Source organism: Branchiostoma belcheri, unplaced genomic scaffold (genome assembly GCF_001625305.1).
Source record: "Branchiostoma belcheri isolate BF01 breed outbred unplaced genomic scaffold, Haploidv18h27 scaffold62, whole genome shotgun sequence".
NCBI lineage: Eukaryota > Metazoa > Chordata > Leptocardii > Amphioxiformes > Branchiostomatidae > Branchiostoma > Branchiostoma belcheri.
The window spans coordinates 330396-348505 of NW_017804265.1; the positions used below are offsets into that span (position 1 = coordinate 330396).

The 18110-nt window shown below is 41.8% G+C and overlaps 3 protein-coding genes across 4 annotated transcripts in view; 2 read left to right on the plus strand and 1 right to left on the minus strand.

The window, feature by feature from the left end:
• The window catches only part of LOC109483144 (SCF E3 ubiquitin ligase complex F-box protein grrA-like), a 3738-nt gene extending 3240 nt beyond the window's left edge, over positions 1 to 498 (plus strand). Inside the window, exon 5 of the mRNA XM_019786144.1 lies at positions 105 to 498. Coding sequence (XP_019641703.1) covers positions 105 to 338 — 234 coding nt within the window. The 3' untranslated portion in view covers positions 339 to 498. The remainder of the gene's footprint in view (positions 1 to 104) is intronic.
• Positions 499 to 1886: 1388 nt separating this feature from the next.
• Positions 1887 to 6972, minus strand: LOC109483145 (F-box only protein 16-like). The gene is made up of 8 exons (XM_019786145.1): positions 6627 to 6972; positions 5990 to 6025; positions 5612 to 5818; positions 5087 to 5251; positions 3800 to 3993; positions 3071 to 3173; positions 2331 to 2538; positions 1887 to 1990 (listed from the first exon to the last, which is right to left on the minus strand). The coding sequence occupies exons 1-8, from the start codon at positions 6768 to 6770 to the stop codon at positions 1920 to 1922; spliced, it is 1128 nt and encodes a 375-aa protein (XP_019641704.1). The 5' UTR covers positions 6771 to 6972; the 3' UTR covers positions 1887 to 1919.
• Positions 6973 to 7326: 354 nt separating this feature from the next.
• On the plus strand, positions 7327 to 16352 carry LOC109483130 (double-stranded RNA-binding protein Staufen homolog 2-like). Of its 2 annotated transcripts, none has more exons than XM_019786125.1 (15): positions 7327 to 7511; positions 8648 to 8825; positions 9162 to 9313; positions 9695 to 9848; positions 10258 to 10417; positions 10593 to 10777; positions 11182 to 11270; positions 11694 to 11954; positions 13180 to 13326; positions 13711 to 13927; positions 14318 to 14455; positions 14656 to 14807; positions 15044 to 15118; positions 15398 to 15579; positions 16018 to 16352. In XM_019786125.1, the coding sequence occupies exons 2-15, from the start codon at positions 8663 to 8665 to the stop codon at positions 16124 to 16126; spliced, it is 2184 nt and encodes a 727-aa protein (XP_019641684.1). In that variant the 5' UTR covers positions 7327 to 7511; positions 8648 to 8662; the 3' UTR covers positions 16127 to 16352. The 2 variants fall into 2 exon arrangements, with proteins under 2 accessions (XP_019641684.1, XP_019641685.1); XM_019786126.1 differs by having other exon boundaries at positions 11694 to 11915.
• Positions 16353 to 18110: the final 1758 nt, after the last annotated feature.

Genomic DNA, 18110 nt, shown 5'->3' on the forward strand with positions numbered 1-18110 from the left:
GCACTATGCAACCTGGGAATTCCCCCCCCCCCTGGTGCTTTACATCCTGGGAATGGAAAAACAATGAATTTCAAACTCATCCCGGGAACTGTACTATTCTCCAGGTGACAGATGACGGGGTGACAAAAGTGGTGAAACGTCTGCAGCGCCTGACGTTCCTGGACGTATCGTGTAACGACAGGCTGACCAATCACACGCTGGCGTCCATCGGTCAGCACTGCCGCTGTCTGCAGAAACTGGACGTGTCCCTGTGCAGCCAGATGTCCCATGATGCACTGGACAAGCTGCAGTACCGGCTCCCCCACCTGGTGTCTCTTCAGTCACGGCTCGTGTTGTGAGACCAGTAGTCAATAATTATGTCACTTTTATACACTAAAAGTGTAGCAAAACTGAAACATTTTGGGGGCGAATAGAAGTGAATCATACCAGGGCTATCAACAATCCATGCCTTTTCTGTAAGCAAAGGATTATGAATTGGTAGAGATACATGTAGTTATGTTTAGTGTACTGCATGGACTGGCTGGAGAGTCATGGCAATATGCTATGATCAATGATGATGAGATGAGTGTAAATAAAAGAAAATTAATGTAAAGATAAGAATGGAAATAAAAATGGTGCAATATGTAAATTTAAAGATCCTTTGCTGCTAATCTATCTAATAGTCTTCTGTGAATAATGCAGTGGAGTTTGTAAAAAGCAATAGAGAACATACAACTACAGTTATTATAAGTTGTTCAATAGATTCTGAATGGCTGCTCTGTTGAAAACGTGACCAGGTGGTTGTTGGGCAGAAAGATTTTTATCAGACTGAACAAATAAAATGTGACATTTGTTATTTATGTACATTCGGAATTACAATATTATGTTGTCAGAACACTTCCACAATTCTATCAAAGAGAAGCAATGTACAGAGCCATTGTTGAGACAATACCAGAATGTATATTGACAATATGAATTTTATGTACAAGTCAAATACATGTATCTAACTACAAATGTATATACTTCTTAGCCACCAGTTTACAGGATAGAAATTAGTTGACAGCATTTAACCCCACCATTACAAAACTTACAAGACAGACTTTTGAATTTTAAAAAAAATGGAAATCTGAACTACAAGGGATTATAATACAAAACATGACATTAATTTTCATAAAAATGTACAACCACCATGTCAAAACATTATTTTCAAAACAACAATGAATATTCTGTTTTCCTTTGCAAACATTTACATTCTGGCATCTGAGCATCTCTAGGGTGATTTTCAGGAGTCCTTAAATTTGTACTAACTAAAATAAATAGTGGTGTGAAACAGGTAGTCCAAGACAGTAGACAATGGAAAAGACTGCCAAAACTACTATAATCCTGAGATCATTCTTAAAGTTGAGACAAGCTTTTTTCAAAAGGATTCTAAACAAAGACTAGTCGTTTATGCCCCAGCCATGCATTATTCTATACATTCTATCATGTAGTTTATATACATGTATATATCTGTCAGTCAATAATTACATGTAGAGAAGTAATCATGCCATCACGATTGTCTGGAATAAAACTCATAATTGTTGCCACTCTGAGAAGTAGCTCTATGTACCAAACAGAACTGTCCATTCTACACCACCCAGAGGGCTGTTTCACATCTCCAGACTTGAATAGTTTCAAGAGACTCTTTTTACACAACCGAGTGTTTTATTCAGCCGACAGAACAGCATTGTAGTTACAATTCCCTGTAATCACGCATAGATGTAGATATGTAAATATTGTACATTTGGGAATGCATCTATAGCAGTGACACCTGTGCTGCAGTGCAATGTGAACCAGTCAGAATTGCCCTGAGGAAGGGCTGAATAAAAGACTTGGTTGTGTAGAAAGACTCTCCTCAGATATCCAGACTGTTACAAGTCCACGGGCAGCTGCTGTAGTTGTTACCAGTCTTCGTCGTCTGACTCTGCGGCTACAGGAACTGTCCAGGGGTTGGTCTTGAACAGCGGAGCAGCTACACAGGAACAGAACAAGAACATGTCAACAGTAGATACATTTTGTAGCCATCTTTACTATGGGATCCCTATTCCTCTCTAAAACTCTTGGATCATTTGGCAGTTCATAGTTTTTAGGATTAAATACATGCAAACACACTTACATGTACACCATATACTAGTACACACACACACACACACAAACATACACAAACACACATACAATACACAGTGTAATTTACACACACACACATACACAAACACATGTACACACACACATGTACTATGAACCACACACATGAATGAATATGCTGTATTTACTCCTGAGCAAAAGTTATTGTTTCTAGTTCCAAGCCTTACTTGGAGGGTCCCGTTCTGATCTTGAGTTTGCCTTCTCTGCGTCTCGTCCGAGTCTGGGAATGTTCCGTGCCGGTCCCGGCCTCTTCCCAGCGTCCACCGAGTCGCTGACGTTTGCCGTGTTGGACAGGTTCACAAACGGAGCGCCGGTCTGGTGCTGCGCCCAGCCTGGACGCTCACCGAACTTGGGAGAAGACTCATCCAACTTGGACTGAGTGCGAAAGGACAAGAACAAGAGTTTGTGAAGAAAATTAAACTGTTCTCCAACTCAAAACACGAAATTAACTCACCAGAAAGTTTTGAATAAAATGCTCAGTCTTCATCAACTTCTGGTGAGTTATTTTTGTGCTTGAGTTGGAGAAAAGTTCCTTCGAAGTTCATGTATTTTACCAACATAGATGAACTTTCGTGCTAGAACAAGAGTTTGTAGTTGTGTTTAAAGTTAAAACTTTTGTTCAAATCAAATGCATGGGATTGCTCTCACCTAGACCTTTCGACCAGTCACCCTGGTCTTCTTCAATAGACTGACCCAGTGAGATGCCATTTACCAGATACCTTTGACCCAGTGTTGACGTCACACTTCCGAGAAGCCACATGACAAGCTTCACTGGGTCAGTCTATTGAAGAAGACCAGAGTGACTGGCTCTAGATGAAAGAAATCCTTTGTGTTGGGACAAAAATTTTAACTTAAAACGTAACTACCAACACAGATGAACTTTCATGACAGTTACAAAGTTACTTACAGCAGACTTTGCCTTGACCAGTTTGGCTGTTTTTCTGGACGGCTTTTTGACGACAGACTTGGAGAAGAGTTGTGTCAGGTCTGGTACGGAGCCTCGGGACCTCCTGTTGGGGAGAATTTGGTCATCATCAGATATTTGGAAATACACAGAGTACCGATAGTACTTTTAGTGGCTATAGCTACAGGGTTAATTGGTCACTGAAATGAATCCATTTTGTTTTATCTGCACACTACAATCGACATGGGATGATTCCAATCTTGTGTTCTGTTGTCAATGTTTAGGATTGTGTTCTCTAAAAAAGCACCACCTACATGTACATATAGTGGCAAGAAACAGAACTCCAGTCAGAAGCTCTGAGGAAAATGTCTGATAGACATTGAAACATAAGCAGGCAAGAAACACTACCAGTTTATTTCTTTAGGTTGTGTAAGAAGAAAATCCCTACATTCTATGTTCTACCAAGGACATTATACACTGTGTATAATGTCCTTGGTTCTACAAACCTGATGACATTTTAGATATACTAGTATAATGCGGGTTTTATTTTGAAAAACGTTTAACTCACACATAATACTAAGGTGTATACTAACCTGAAACGTCTGACCGTTTCCAAAATCAAATCCAGTTGCTTGAGTAACTGCTTTTTGGCGTATTTTATTACCTGGTTGTCTAACCTTCACTGACATATACATGTAATACTAAGCTGTGGTTAGTATGACATAGACTTACGATTCTCTCACACTAGCAACATAATCTTTATTGTCCAGGTAGTTAAATCTCTTGGTGTCTCCGGGACTCTTGTCTGACACCTTCCATGGAGGCGGTTCCCACTTCTTGGGTGTAGGTTTGGGAGGTTTGGTCCTCAGGTTCCCCTCACCGTTCACGTTACGGGCAGACGTGGGGCGTTCCTCCTTCGCTGGGTCCTGTACGGGGGAGGTGGGGGTCAGACATTGAACTTAATTGACACAACAAAAGTACAGCGACTTTTGTAAGGTCTTAAACTACATGTAGACATACAGACAAATACAATGAAATAAACATGAACGGAAGGGAATGGGAAGAACGAGAGAATTGGAAAAAGAAGGAAAGTAAACAGTAGTAAAAAGTAAAAAAAAGCATACTTTTTACTATGTTACTCTGATATTAGAGATATATAATATACATTCAGGGCTCAAAATATATCTTTGTAGAAATAATGCCAGAAGTGAAGATACTAACTTAAGACATTACAATAACAGAGAAACAGACAGATACACAAACACTATTGATAATTTGATTTTGACAGGATCATCCTGTCAATAGTGCAATTATTTTATCATAATAAAACTGTTTATAATGAAACTGAACTTCAGCAATTAGGCCAAGTATGTGCTGAATGAAAGTTGAGATTAGTTGCAGCTTCATACAGTCTATACTATAGGGCTGGTGGATTGTGATTGCAGTTCACAACTCTTAACTTGACTTAAGTTTGCTGCAGTGTCCCAGTAGAAGGGATGACAAGAGAGCCCCCTACCCCTGGTCTGAAGAACTGCAGCTGCTGAACACTCTTCAGGGAGGACAGACATGAATGGGACGGAATGGGAAGAATGAGAGAATTGGAAAAAGAAGGAAAGTAAACAGTAGTAAAAAGATGTCATGCATACTTTTATATTATTATGTTACTCTGATATTAGAGGTATATAATATACATTCAGGGCTCAAAATATACCTTTGCAAAAATAATGCCAGAAGTACATGTAGACATACTAATATAACTTAAGACATTACAATAACAGAGAGACAGGCAGACAGACAGATACATACACACACACACACACACACTTTTGACAGGGTCATCCTGTCTATATATATATTAATAGTGCAATAATGAAACTGTTGTAAACTTCAGCAATATAATGAGGCCAGGTATGTCGTGAATGAAAGTTAAGATTAGTTGCAGCTTCATACAGTCTATAGGGCTGGTGGATTGTGATCGCAGTTCACAACTCAACGCTGCAGTACAAGAGAGCCCCCTACCCCTGGTCTAAAGAAGTGCAGCTGCTGAACTCTCTCCAGGTAGTGCCGTTTCCAGATGCCCTGTTCGAACGGGCTGGGGGTGAAGTTGATGTACCAGCCAAGCCGTAAGCACTTAGGCATCCACAGCTGGTCCAACTCACTCAGGTACTTCCAGTACCAGCATACCTGGGCATATGGGTGGTACAGTGAGGAAATAAAGTCAGGCTAGATAGGTAACATTTGCAAAGCAAATGCATAATACTTACATGTACCTCCGCATATCACTCACTCACACTATCCGTGTTTAGATTATAGTTTGCTCTTTTAATTTTAACTCAAACACATTCATATATATGGTGACAGGAGTCTAAATCCCTCCTGCTATAAAATTGCAACATGATGTAACCCAACACAAGTTACCATGGTGACAGACGTCTGGTACCAGTCATTGACCTTTCTGGTTTGAAGAAGAAGAGGAAGAAGAGGAAACTGAACAAGAACAATATATTTTCCTTCCGTTTAAACATAATTTTAAAATAAACCCACCTGAGTAGAGCGACATAAGCTCCTGGGATCGAGGTGAGAGAAGATGTAGAGACAGACGACCCGGGGTAAGATCTTGGTAAAGTCTGTGTGCTCCACAGGCGCACGTTTGTTTATACAGGACTGGGTGTACAGGAGCTGTTTGGTCTTACATTTGTCGACCAGGTCCTCCAGGACCTTTTTCCTCTGAGCATCGTTCCACTTTTCAAACTAGACAGTGAGAAACAGTGAATAAAATACTTGTCAATATAATAATCAAGGTCCTAACAATTTGTCTGACTGCCTTGTTTTTATAGAAAAAGTTACACAGCAACATGTACAAGACTTGGGTTCAGGAAACAGGAATTAGTCATAGTTCTATGATCCATATCCAATGCTTACCCATTTGTTGACTAGTTCTCGTCTTTCCTCAAAAACCTGCAAGTAAGAAAGTAAATTTTCAACAAGTTCTTTACATCTTAAAACAAATACACATAATATTTTAGACTTCATATCTCCTATCAACTAACCACTATTTGTCAAAGAGGCGTTGAGTTGACTCACTTCACCACATTGATGTTTTCGTACAAAAGAACATAAACCCCTAGTGAGTCCAGTCACCAAGTCACAGCAAAGGTGCATAGAAGTAGTGTACCATACTAGTCGCTAGTATAGTGTATGTGCTAGATATGTGCAAGTGATAAACCATTTTTTTATTTGTCTGACTCCTACCTTTTCCTTCGTTGGCACATTTGCAAATACATAGAAAAGACATAAATTGTAGAGATATCAACATTTGCAGACAGCCTTTAACGTTACATTTTGCATCGGCAAGCTTTCTATAATTTATGTAACATATGGTATACATACATCATTACAATGACTGAATGTTATTGTCGTTTTGCCTCATAAAAATTTTGTGTGATAGTAACACAGGTTGTTTGTAAACATCAGCCCCCCTCCCCCCAGGCGTACGAAACTGCACTGCTAGAAACGTTTAAAGACGTCAATAAAGTCACAGACACAAATACAGACTTACCTTCAAGTTGGCCGACGCATCGTTCATAGGAGTCCACGTACTGAACTTCATCCCGGAGTCTGCCGACGGCATCGCGTTCGCGAATTTCATGCGAGAAGTTCTCGAGTCTACCGCCATGTTTGGAATTTTCAAATGACTGTGCATGACGGGAGAAATAGTCTAGCAACCAGACGCCTTAGGAGGATAAATAGTCCAAATTTGGGGGAAGTATCTGGCCTTTGAGTTTTCATCTTAGATGAAATAGAAGCATTTGCCAGAGGAATTAAACTACTAGTAAAACATACAGATCTTAGATAAGAAACTCCATGTGTGGATATTCGCCATCATTCACCCAATGATTGAATTTGACTAATTGTAACACAGAGTATACTCCTAAATAGTCTGGGAGAAATTAACATAGAAGCTGCTACAGATTTCTAACATATTTTCTGGTTGGTCAGACGTTTCATGCTCATTCTCCAGCAGCCAATCAGAATTCGCGTCTTATCAACATCGTTCCAAATGAATCCAAGTGGGTTATTCTACCAAGATTTGGGGGAGTGGCAGACTGTCAAAGTCTACAATAATTTTGAAATAGCAAGCCAACCAAGAAGAATTTAATTTAATAACCCTACGATTAGATTAACAGATACTAGTAATAAATTAATATATGCATTCCCGGGCAATATGGTTTGCCCAAATTTACAGAATTTTTTTGTAAAAGTGGCACATCCCTGTCCCTTTACTGTGGGTTTGAAGACGGCATGTGCACATGCTAGTCTGAATTCTCTTTAGTGTTTGCCGATGTAAGTGCCCTTTTCTCTCAAATATCACATTTTCTCCGGAGTCTCAAGAACTCCAGGCCTTTCCGGACCCCTCTACTCTGTCTGTGAGTGACTAGAAAAGGTGAGATTCCATCTTCAGCCATTTTTAAAACGCTGATACGTGTTCGGGTCCAGCTGTCGTCTGATTCGTCATAGTCTTGACGTCATCAGCAGAGTCTTCAGCCTACAGAAATATCTCAATTTTCCTGAGTACCCTACTGTCAAATTACTAGTATACTTTCTAGTGTACCCATCGATGTCAATAAGAGACAGAATTCTCTGATAGATTTCTGTAGATCATTCTGCAACATAATGATTTGAAGAAGCCATGAAAAATAGATAAATATTATAGATTCAGACTCATATTTTTTTGCTTCGCCCAGATGGTTTGAAATATGAATTATGATGATCAGGGGTTTACGGAGGCTTTTGACAGAATGATGTCAAGAAGAGTTTTCTCAGTATCATAATTTGATTTGCAATTATCATAATCAGTCGGAGCACTTTAAAGGGGCACTATGTACGTACATGTACTAAAGTTACATTTCGCACCAAATACATGTATTAATGTAGTATATGTATATTTTAATTGAAAAAAAATATTCGCGTGATTGCAACATAGTGATGCATACCGGTTCACTGGACTTGGATCCGGACTTGTAAGAATGATTAGGTTCAAGTCCAAAAAAACCTAAAAGTCAAGAACCGAGTCCGGACTTATTACCATAAAAGACCATTTCACATCCCCCTTTTCTTTCCAAACCACCTAAAACCCTCCGTAAATTGTAAAATCTTTGCTGCAAAACAAAAACATTGTCATTGGACATCGTCAAGTACCGGCCTCCATGTTATGTGGCCAAAGTTTCACCCAGACAACATTGCAAGGCTGTCAACATGCAATTTTGTATATGCCATGGGTTTAGGTCCGGACTTACAAGTCCGAAACTGAACCTAAACCTCTGGACTTGAATCCGGACCTGAACCTAAAATTGGGTTTAGGTATGCATCACTATTGCAACATATTTGCACAATTATCAGATGAGTCAGATTTCTGGCACCACTAGAAAGTAGAATGTAAACAAACATGGCTGACAGCTGTTTCCAGCATTTAATTCATGTGTATCAAAAGCGCACTCATGTCATACCGTGTCATATTTTGGCACTAGTTGTAAATGTTGTAGTAAAAGTGTGTAAAACTGAATTTTGTTCTCTCTGCAGTGACTTCTCTCCACCATGTCCCAGCTGCCACAGACGTCCTCTCCAACTGTCCCGGGAGCCCCTCCTGCTGGTGCACCCCCTGCCCAGGGGGGGATGAACCCCACCCCGGGGATCATCACCCCCACCCAGGGGGCAGCTGGGGTCTCCCCTGCTGTTACTGGGTCTACACTTGCCAACGGTACTATACATGTTTCTCTCAACTTTAGAATTTTCCTTTCTCTATTTTTTATGTTTACCATTTAGGAAAACATATTGTTTTTGCTTACTAAGTTAGTTTCCTCTTTCCCAAACACAAAAGGTCAATGACCTGAACCAAACAGTCTATCACCATGGTAACTGGTGTTGGGCTATATCATGTTGCAATTTTATAGCAGGAGGGATTTAGACTCCTGTCACCATATATATGAATGTGTTTGAGTAAGAATTAACAGAGCAGACCACATGCAAAGGTAAACATTAATATGCATTTGCTTTGCAAATGTTAAATCTAGTATTTTGTCTGTGTCTGTTGCAGGCACTGTTGTGACAGCTCATCCTGCTGCCCCCTCCAACATGGCAAACCCCAAAGAGAAAACCCCCATGTGTCTGATTAATGAGTTAGCCCGGTACAACAAGATCCAACCACAGTACAAGCTCATCACTGAAACTGGACCGGCCCACCAGAAGGTAGGGGGAACAGCATCACAATTTATGTGTGAAGTATATATGTGTGGTGTTATTGTGTGACAATATTGTGTGATTTTGTATGTAATTACCCGAAGGCCTGCATGGGAGGGTAGTGATTACGAATTACGCAAAATTTTTGCTGTTGATTACGAAGTACGTTTCAGAGCTGATTACAACTTTATGCTTTGAGGCTAATGTACTATTACGAATTACGTTGATTTTCGGGGAGGCTTCCTACTAATTCCGAAGAGTCGAAGACTAAAAAGGCCCAATTGCGCCTTACGTGTTAAGGACCCCATGGGGGACTACCTGATTATTTTATGCCACTACTAAGCATAATTAGTGTAACTTGATACAGGTACCGTACCATGTTTTCCTCAGACCTTTACCATCTCCCTGACCCTGTCTGACAAGACGTGGACAGCGGAGGGCTCCAGTCTGAAGAAGGCCCAGCATGCCGCGGCCTCCAAGGCTCTGGACACCTGCAACCTGCCCTGGCCCAAACCTAAACCTCCCAGGAACCAGGAAATAACAGGTCACTAGTACTATGCATGATGTACAAAATGACTAATAAACTGGTGGACATACCGACTACTAAGTACCTAATACCAGCCCAGAAAAGAACAAGAAATAACCATGCCCTCAAGTACCAGGGTTTTCAACCAAGGATTGAGGTGTTCAAGAATTCATTCTTTTCTAGAACTAGTGCAGAGTGGAACTTGCTGTTACCACGTACAGTGGGGGTATTATCATTTAATACTAGTAGCTTTAAACAATGTTTAGAGTTAGATGTTCAAGAGTTAAGAGTAACAAATCGTTTGGTGTAATGTAGCCAGCTGCCACCACGCCGCGTGCCTGCGAAGCTTTTGTGTTACACCGAAGGGCGGTTATACCAGCTATACAGATAACAGATACAGACCCTTACATGTACCTTACCCATACAGAAGGGGATGTTCCAGTTGGTAGCATCACCCCCACTGTGGAGCTGAATGGACTGGCCATGAGGCGGGGGGAGCCTGCCATCTACCGCCCGATCGACCCTAAACCTACCATCCCACCACAGTACAGGCCTAACTACAACTTCAGAGGAATTTACAACCAAAGGTGAGCCTGTTTACCACAGTACAGACCTAACTACAACTTCTGAGCAATATACAACCGAAGGTGAGCCTTCTTACCACAGTACCAACAATTTCTTTGTGCCTTTACCACTATATTTCACATTTGCATTGAAATTGGTTGTCTTTGTATGATTTTATATGTTTCACCTTTTGTACAGATACCACTACCCCACACCAAAGACCTTCTATGTGTCCCTGACCATTGGTAACCGGGAGTTTATCGGGGAGGGCCGCACCCGACAACAGGCGCGACATAACGCCGCTGCCAAGGCCCTGAAGGTCCTGAAGGATGAACCCATCCCTGAGACAGCAGAGCCAGTACAGCCGGCTGCAGATGTGCTAGGTATGGGCATTTTTGCTACGTTTCCTCTTCTTCTTCTCCAAACCAAAAAGGTCAATGACCTGAACCAGACTGTCTGTTACTATGGTAACTAGTGTTGGTCACATGATGTTGCAATTTTATAGCAGGAAGGATTTAGACTCCTGTCTGAACATAATGTATGAAATTGTGTTTGGGTAAGAATTAACAGAGCAGACCATAAAAAAAAAAAATTATGCAAAGGTAAAGAGTTTGCATTTGCTTTGCAAATGTTACCTTTCTAGAAACCATTGTTTTTGCTCTGTTTCTTCTTCTTCCGTCCCAAACAAATAAAAATTCAATGACCTGGACCAGATGTCTGTCAACATGGTCATCTGTCACCAATTAATGAAGCATCCTCTCATTGGCTGTTCGCCTTCCATTTTCAGCCAATGAGAAAGCAGAGAACCTACTGAAGCCAGAGATCACCCTGGTGTATGAGATTGCTCGGAAGAGGAACATGTCGGTTTCATTTGAGGTAATGATATCATGAAACTATTGAAAGCATCGGATCTTGATTTGCCATATCAATTGGTATAGTTCTTTTCATATGTCATATATTTGGAAAGTCGTGAGGTCATTGTGGGGTCATGTGGCAGAGCAGAGCGTTCGGCTCAGATACAAGAGGTCCCGGGTTCGAACCCTGCCATGTCACCGATGTTGTGCCCTTGGGAAAGACACTTTACACGACTTTCCTGGATGGAAACCTGGCGAACCCCATCTTGTATTAGCAACAAAAAACGGCAGCAGAATCTTCAGCTAGTTGAAGGCAGCTGCCTTAAAATGAAAGAAGAAGTCTATAGCTATCCTCCAGGTATACAATATGTATACAAATGTAGTTGTAAATGTCAGGTATAGATCTGATAATTTTGAGGTCAAAATTTGTCTCTGGTTTGTCCAGGTGATTAAGGAAAGTGGCCCTCCCCACATGAAGACCTTTGTTACCAGCTGCAAAGTCGGAGACTTCGTGGCAGAAGGAGAGGGGAACGGTAAGAAGGTGTCCAAGAAACGTGCGGCACAGAAGGTTCTGGAACAGCTGAAGGTTCTTCCCCTGCTACACGATGACGGTGGTTCACGTCAGACCAAACGGTACAACAAGAAGAGGCCCAAGTCTCTGATCAAGGTGGGATTGAACTCTTGGATTGAGGCAGATATGAATGAGGTAACTACCAGAACAACTGGTGTGCTTTTTTGTAGGGCCTAGGAAAAAAAATGTTGTGTTTCCTGTTTCCCGACCAACCCTAGAAAAACCTGCCGACCCTAGACTTTAAGGGACGTAAATAATTCAATTTTTCGAGCTGATAATCCCTACTTACCGACCTAATTTTTTCAGGACTGAAACAGGAAACACAACATTTTTTTTCCTAGGCCTAGTCTGGTAATATCCAGTCTATCATGGTATAAAACAGGCTCTCTTAGGGGCTGCAGGAGTTCCAACTCAGCTAGGTTTTGCACGAAGGGAGTTTAATTAGCCCATCATAATCTGATATGGTGGTAACTCCTGGCATACAAAGCTCTGTTAGCAAAGCTCCTACAGGCTCCTACACTCTCACCGGGCAGCCTGTTGAGATGGCAGAGGGAAACTATTTAAGAGCCCAGAAGACAGCCTGTCCCAACCACGATAGACTGGATACCAGGCTATGCTTTCTGTGGTGTTGGTGTGAAGACTCTGTTTATGGTATGCACTCACCTTAATTAAGCATATGTAGTGTGCAGTGTTACTAGGAAATGTTCAGATTTCACCATCCTTATCGTAAAGGTGTGTGCACTGTGTGTGAAAATTATAGGCACTGCCAGCATTAAGTTTTTGTTGTACATATACATTATTTGTAATTAATATATATGTACACAATGCACCTGCACATTCTGTTTCAATGTCAAACATTGTACTTTTTGCTCATCTTTGCCAGACAACAATCAGCATGTAAAGATATGGAAAGAGATGCTAGAAAGTAGACTATTGTGACTCTGCCAGTTGTTTGCTAGTTTATCCCAATGCTGTAATACCTGTGTTGGCAGCTGAACCAGACCAACCCTGACTATGGACAGGGCATCAACCCTGACAGCTGACTTATGTAGTCAGTCTGGCTGTAGTTTAAAGCCTAAGCATTAGAACTAGACTGTATCATACAAAATAACATCTACTGTGCCAGTTGGCAAGTTTATCCGACTGTTGTAATACCTGTGTTCCCAGCTGAACCAGACCAACCCTGACTATGGCCAGGGCATCAACCCTGTCAGCTGACTTATGTAGTCAGTCTGACTGTAGTTTAAAGCCTAAGCAATAGAATTAGACTGTATCATACAAGATAAGATAAAAGCTGTTGTTGCTATATTGCCACTTTTTTTGCCAGTTTATCCGACTGTTGTAATACCTGTGTTCCCAGTTGAACCAGACCAACCCTGACTATGGCCAGGGCATCAACCCTGTGAGCCGTCTGATCCAGATTCAGCAGGCCAGGAAGGAGAAGGAGCCGGAGTTCTCACTGCTGGCTGAGCGGGGGCTGCCTCGCCGGCGGGAGTTTGTCATGCAGGTCAGCTGATGTCCTTGATCTTCTTGTTCTTGAGAAGATACTGAGCAACACCCCTCTGTTGGGGTAAGATGCACAGGGGGGGATGCACTGTGTCATCATTGTTTCCTCAGGTGCAGGAGTACGGCTTCCCTGAAGTTGTTAGAAAAAGAATTCTGCCAGCCCAGGCATTTAAAAATCAGAGAGCTAAATAGCTTGTTTGCTTCAGTTTGCATTGTCCAATGTGTTGTGTCTGCACTACTGGGACAAAGATTTTATTAGAGTTTATTCCACAGTTCTTGTCATGTGGAATCTTCTGAGTTGCAGACAAATTCTTGATTAGACATCTAAAAATCTATACAGAATCCTGACTAGAAAACTGTCTAATCTACCCTGTATGTGCCATAGGTGACAGTTAAAGACAAGGTTTGTACTGGGATTGGTCCTAATAAGAAGCTGGCCAAGCGCAGTGCGGCGGAAGCCATGTTACAGTTGCTAGGATACAGGAATGCCCTGTCCAACGTCCAGCCGGGAAAACCCGCTCTCAAGACGGGTGACGGTGCGGGAGACGGGCCCGGGAACGTTAACGGTCGCAAAGTCAAGTTCGTAGATCAACCAGCAGAAGGTACGTGTGGTTTGGAGAAGAAGAAACTGGGTAAAATGATATATATCTGTGAAGATACAAAAAAACACCTGTGACCCCAAATAGAGCATGCATTCTGTTCCAATGACAGTTGGTGAGTGACCCTATGAACACACAAAATGATCAAAGGACATACAATATTGTACATGATACTTCTAGTTACATGCTATACGATAATAACATTAATAACCTGCTTATAATTCACGGATGTGGTCGTTTAGGAGGTGGTTATAGGAACCAGCCACTAATTATGATGCTACATGTACATGGGTATATTTACCTCATGGTGGATCATTAACCCTATTTATTAAATTGTAGCAGACTTTTTTTTATTAACAGACTTTTTAAATAAGTTTGTGATCCTGTCCACAGCTAAAGATGGCCACGGTGACGGTCCCTCCATCCTGAGCCGTCAGCTGGCACCCGGGCTCCTCCCCATGCCACAGGAGATGGTACGGTCCACTGGGGGCAACGGAATGGGTCTGCAGGGAGTTACCATTCCCCAGAGGGGTGAGTCTTACAACTTTTTCTCTTTCTTGAATTTATCTCTTTCTTTTTTTCTGACCAACTGCTGCCTGTGTCAAGTACATTTTGCTGACATTCTACCTAATATTTGGTCTTATGTGGTGCACCCCAAAAAATTTTATGTGCATCCAAAAATGAATTTCGAGCCTTGTTATGTTGCTGAAGTTTAAGTTTTGTGTGGCCAGGTCTAAACAGGGCCCCGGGAGCTCCCCTCAGCCCTCGCAACCCACAGCTGACCAGTGCCGCCATCGCGAAGGAGCTACTCACCATCGGGAACTCCCCTACTGCCGAGGCAATGGTACAGTCCGGTGTGACAGGGATGCCACAAGGCCAACAGGTACTCTCACTTCTCAACTAGTCATCATGCTTCGATGAGGGTTAGATGTCCAGGTAATGAGATACACAAGGAATTATTACTCAAGCAACTGGATATGTTTTCCTTTATGCTTACATCTATGGGGAAAAATGGGACCTAGAAAAGAGGTTGTCATGTCCTAATAGCTGGCTTATAGAAGTGGTTGTTTGGGCAAGTTTGACTGTATATTGAAATTCGGTGTCCTATCCTGTTCCCAGGTCCCTCCTAAGCAGCAGCTGGCCTACCTTGCCAAAGTCCAGGGCTTCAGAGTGGACTTCACTGATTTCCCCAAGGTAAGATGAAAACTGAAGTTCCCCTTAAAGTTAGAAGCTAAACAACAAGAGTTGCCTAATACCTCCTAAGTTGAAAATGCCAATATGGCACACATCTAAATGTTGAATTAAGTAAATAAATAAACATGTTGTTGTTGTTTACTCCGTTACCAGGGTAACAAGTCGGAGTACCTGTCCCTGGTGTCCCTGTCCTCTACCCCCCCCGCTGGTCAGCCATGGTGCCGGCCCTACGGTGTTGTTTATGTTTACTGATGTTGTTGTTGTTTACTCCATTACCAGGGTAACAAGTCAGAGTACCTGTCCCTGGTGTCCCTGTCCTCTAACCCCCCGCTGGTCAGCCATGGAGCTGGCCCGACAGTGGAGGCAGCTCATGACCAGGCTGCTCTCAACGCCCTGAAGTCTCTGATGGACATGGGACTGGACAGGGTGGATGGGGAGGGGGGCGGTGACAAGGCGGAAGGGTAGGCACAACCTGTAGTCACTATTTTCTGCATTCAGCATAGATAACAGATGTACATGTCTAAATTTAAAACTTCCGACCCAACTCAATAAAGTTCTCTCACCTAGAGGTTTCGACCAGTTACTCTGGTCTTCCTCAGTAGACTGACCCAGTGAGACTTGTTCCATGGTTTCTTTGAATTGTGACATCAACACTGGGTCAAAGGTATCTGGTAGACGATTTTGGCCCCCATTTTAACCCAGTGTTTCATTTCTAAAGAAACATACTACAACAGAGATTTTTCTGACACTCAGATGTCAAGAATATACTGTATAGTAGTATGCATTTAACATCTTTATATTCCTAAAGTTACAAAAATATTTGGGTGCACCCAGTATTTCAATCCGTGTTGCATCTTTATCTCAGTTTGAGCTGCTAATGTCTTCCTCTGTATTTCCAGGGTGAAGGAAGAGCCTCCCAGTGCGGTGAGCGAGCACAAACAGGCTAACTCAGCAGACACAGACCTGGGCGGCTCCCTGGAGCCCGTGGGAAACACGGAGTCCAAGTGAGCCGCTCCGCAGGCCGTCATCTCACGATGTCGGTGTATGAATACATGTGAAGACAACAACAACCAATCACACCTACTTTCCTAAAGGTGTTAGTTAGAACTAAGTCTTGATTCTCCATTCGGCATACTCGAGGTATAAGAGTTCAGTTGTTATGGTTGGGTTCTCTTGGCTGAATTGTTTGATTGAGAAATGTGCCAGAGCTTTTGGAAGTGATCGAGGTAAAAAAGAAGAGTATTTCATTGGTATTCCTTTTCAACACTTTCGTTTTAAACACTTCTAAATGTTTCCACACTTAATACACTGTCAAGCTTTAAAGGATGAAAGATATCAGTGTTTATAATTACTATTACAAAACTGTATATTAGAAAAACTGGAACACTACATGGTTCCTATTTCATTTGTAGTGAGAATCAAGAATTCATGACCCAAAACATGGGTAAAGAAAATGTACCGAAGTTTGTTTTGCGTGAATGAAGAAAATGACTTTCCAACAATTTAACAAACTGTGCCAGAAATGTGAGGAAGATGAATTTACATTGTAAAACCTGTCAGTTCTGGCTCATATCATAACTCAAACAGGTTCATTTGCCAAAGGTTGTCCCAGAGTAACAACTGTTACTGTTGATTCTGTTCGTATAGTCAAGCATGATACCTGTTATCATTGATTTATTCTTGTAATTTCCAGTTACGCAGATTTTTCTTGTTATAGTCATTAAGCTAAATGTCTTGTACTATCATAATATACTCTCCTTGCCGCTGTAGTAGTGTGTATGTCCATGCCACGTCTGTGCATGTAGACTGGAAAGGTGGGTGTTAGGGGAGACAGGTCCCTTGCTTTGATAACAATAGCTCATATGTAGATTCTAGTGAATGTTGTCTTCATATCTAATCATTCATTGCATGCACCGTACAGTACTAGTGCAACATAAGGAAGACCTCAGAGCTGACATCCCTGGTTGTGGTGTAGTGGTGGGGAGAAAGTAGCATTCTTGCTGGACATGCAGTTGTTACCTCCATGAAAAATGGAGGTATTGTTTTATGTTGTTGCCAGGTTTCCCTGAAACATTCAGTAGTAGTTTGTACCTGCCAGACTTCAGCTGGTTGTGTCAGCTGGAAACTTGGTTGTTTCTGAAAGTTCATCTGTGTTGGTAGTTACATGTTTAAAACTTTTGTTCCAACACAAAGAATGTTCTTACATAGAGATTTCAACCAGTTACTCTGGTCTTCTTCAATAGACTGACCCAGTGAGACTTGTCACATGACTTCTATTGAAGATCTCAGTGACTGGTTGAAATCTGTAGGTGAGAACTATTCTATTTCTTGGAGCAAAGTTTTAACTTAAAACTTGTTAACCAGATATAATAATATGAGATATCACCAGTTCTATAGTTACTGACAGCAGCGCACAAGTTTAGTAAGATGCTATTTCCAGACAGGGATGTGGAATATGTTGTTGAGGGAGGTTTTCCTATGTTTGCTGCCATGCTGAAGATAATACAAGAATGTGCAGTATTTGCTCTACCTGACCCAGGCTTGTACACATACATGTATACCGTATCAGACCTATGGACTATACTAACACGTGCTGCCAATGTATCGAGCTAACTGAGCTGCAACACTGAACTTTCCTCACAAACCCCACTTCAGTGCACAAGATTTCCCCACGATATTTTGCGTTCTGAAGTGTGTGGTGTGCGAGGAATCAGACCCTAGTACCGTGTGCCAAACCCGTACCTGCAACATGTAAGCAGCTAAACAGCAGTTGCATTTGGAGGGAAGTATAGCCCATCTGATGGCATTGTGTAGCCTCTACCAGGCTTCCGGAAGCAGCTTGAAGAGTAGAATTTGGCCAAATCGACAGATGATATGCCAGTGGAGTTGGTCCATGCTGAGAGAAGAGTTTACCACTCTTAGTACGGACCAAAATCCCCTGGCATGTCATCTTAGCCTGGTTACCAGACCTATTTCAGCTCCCTAGTCTTTA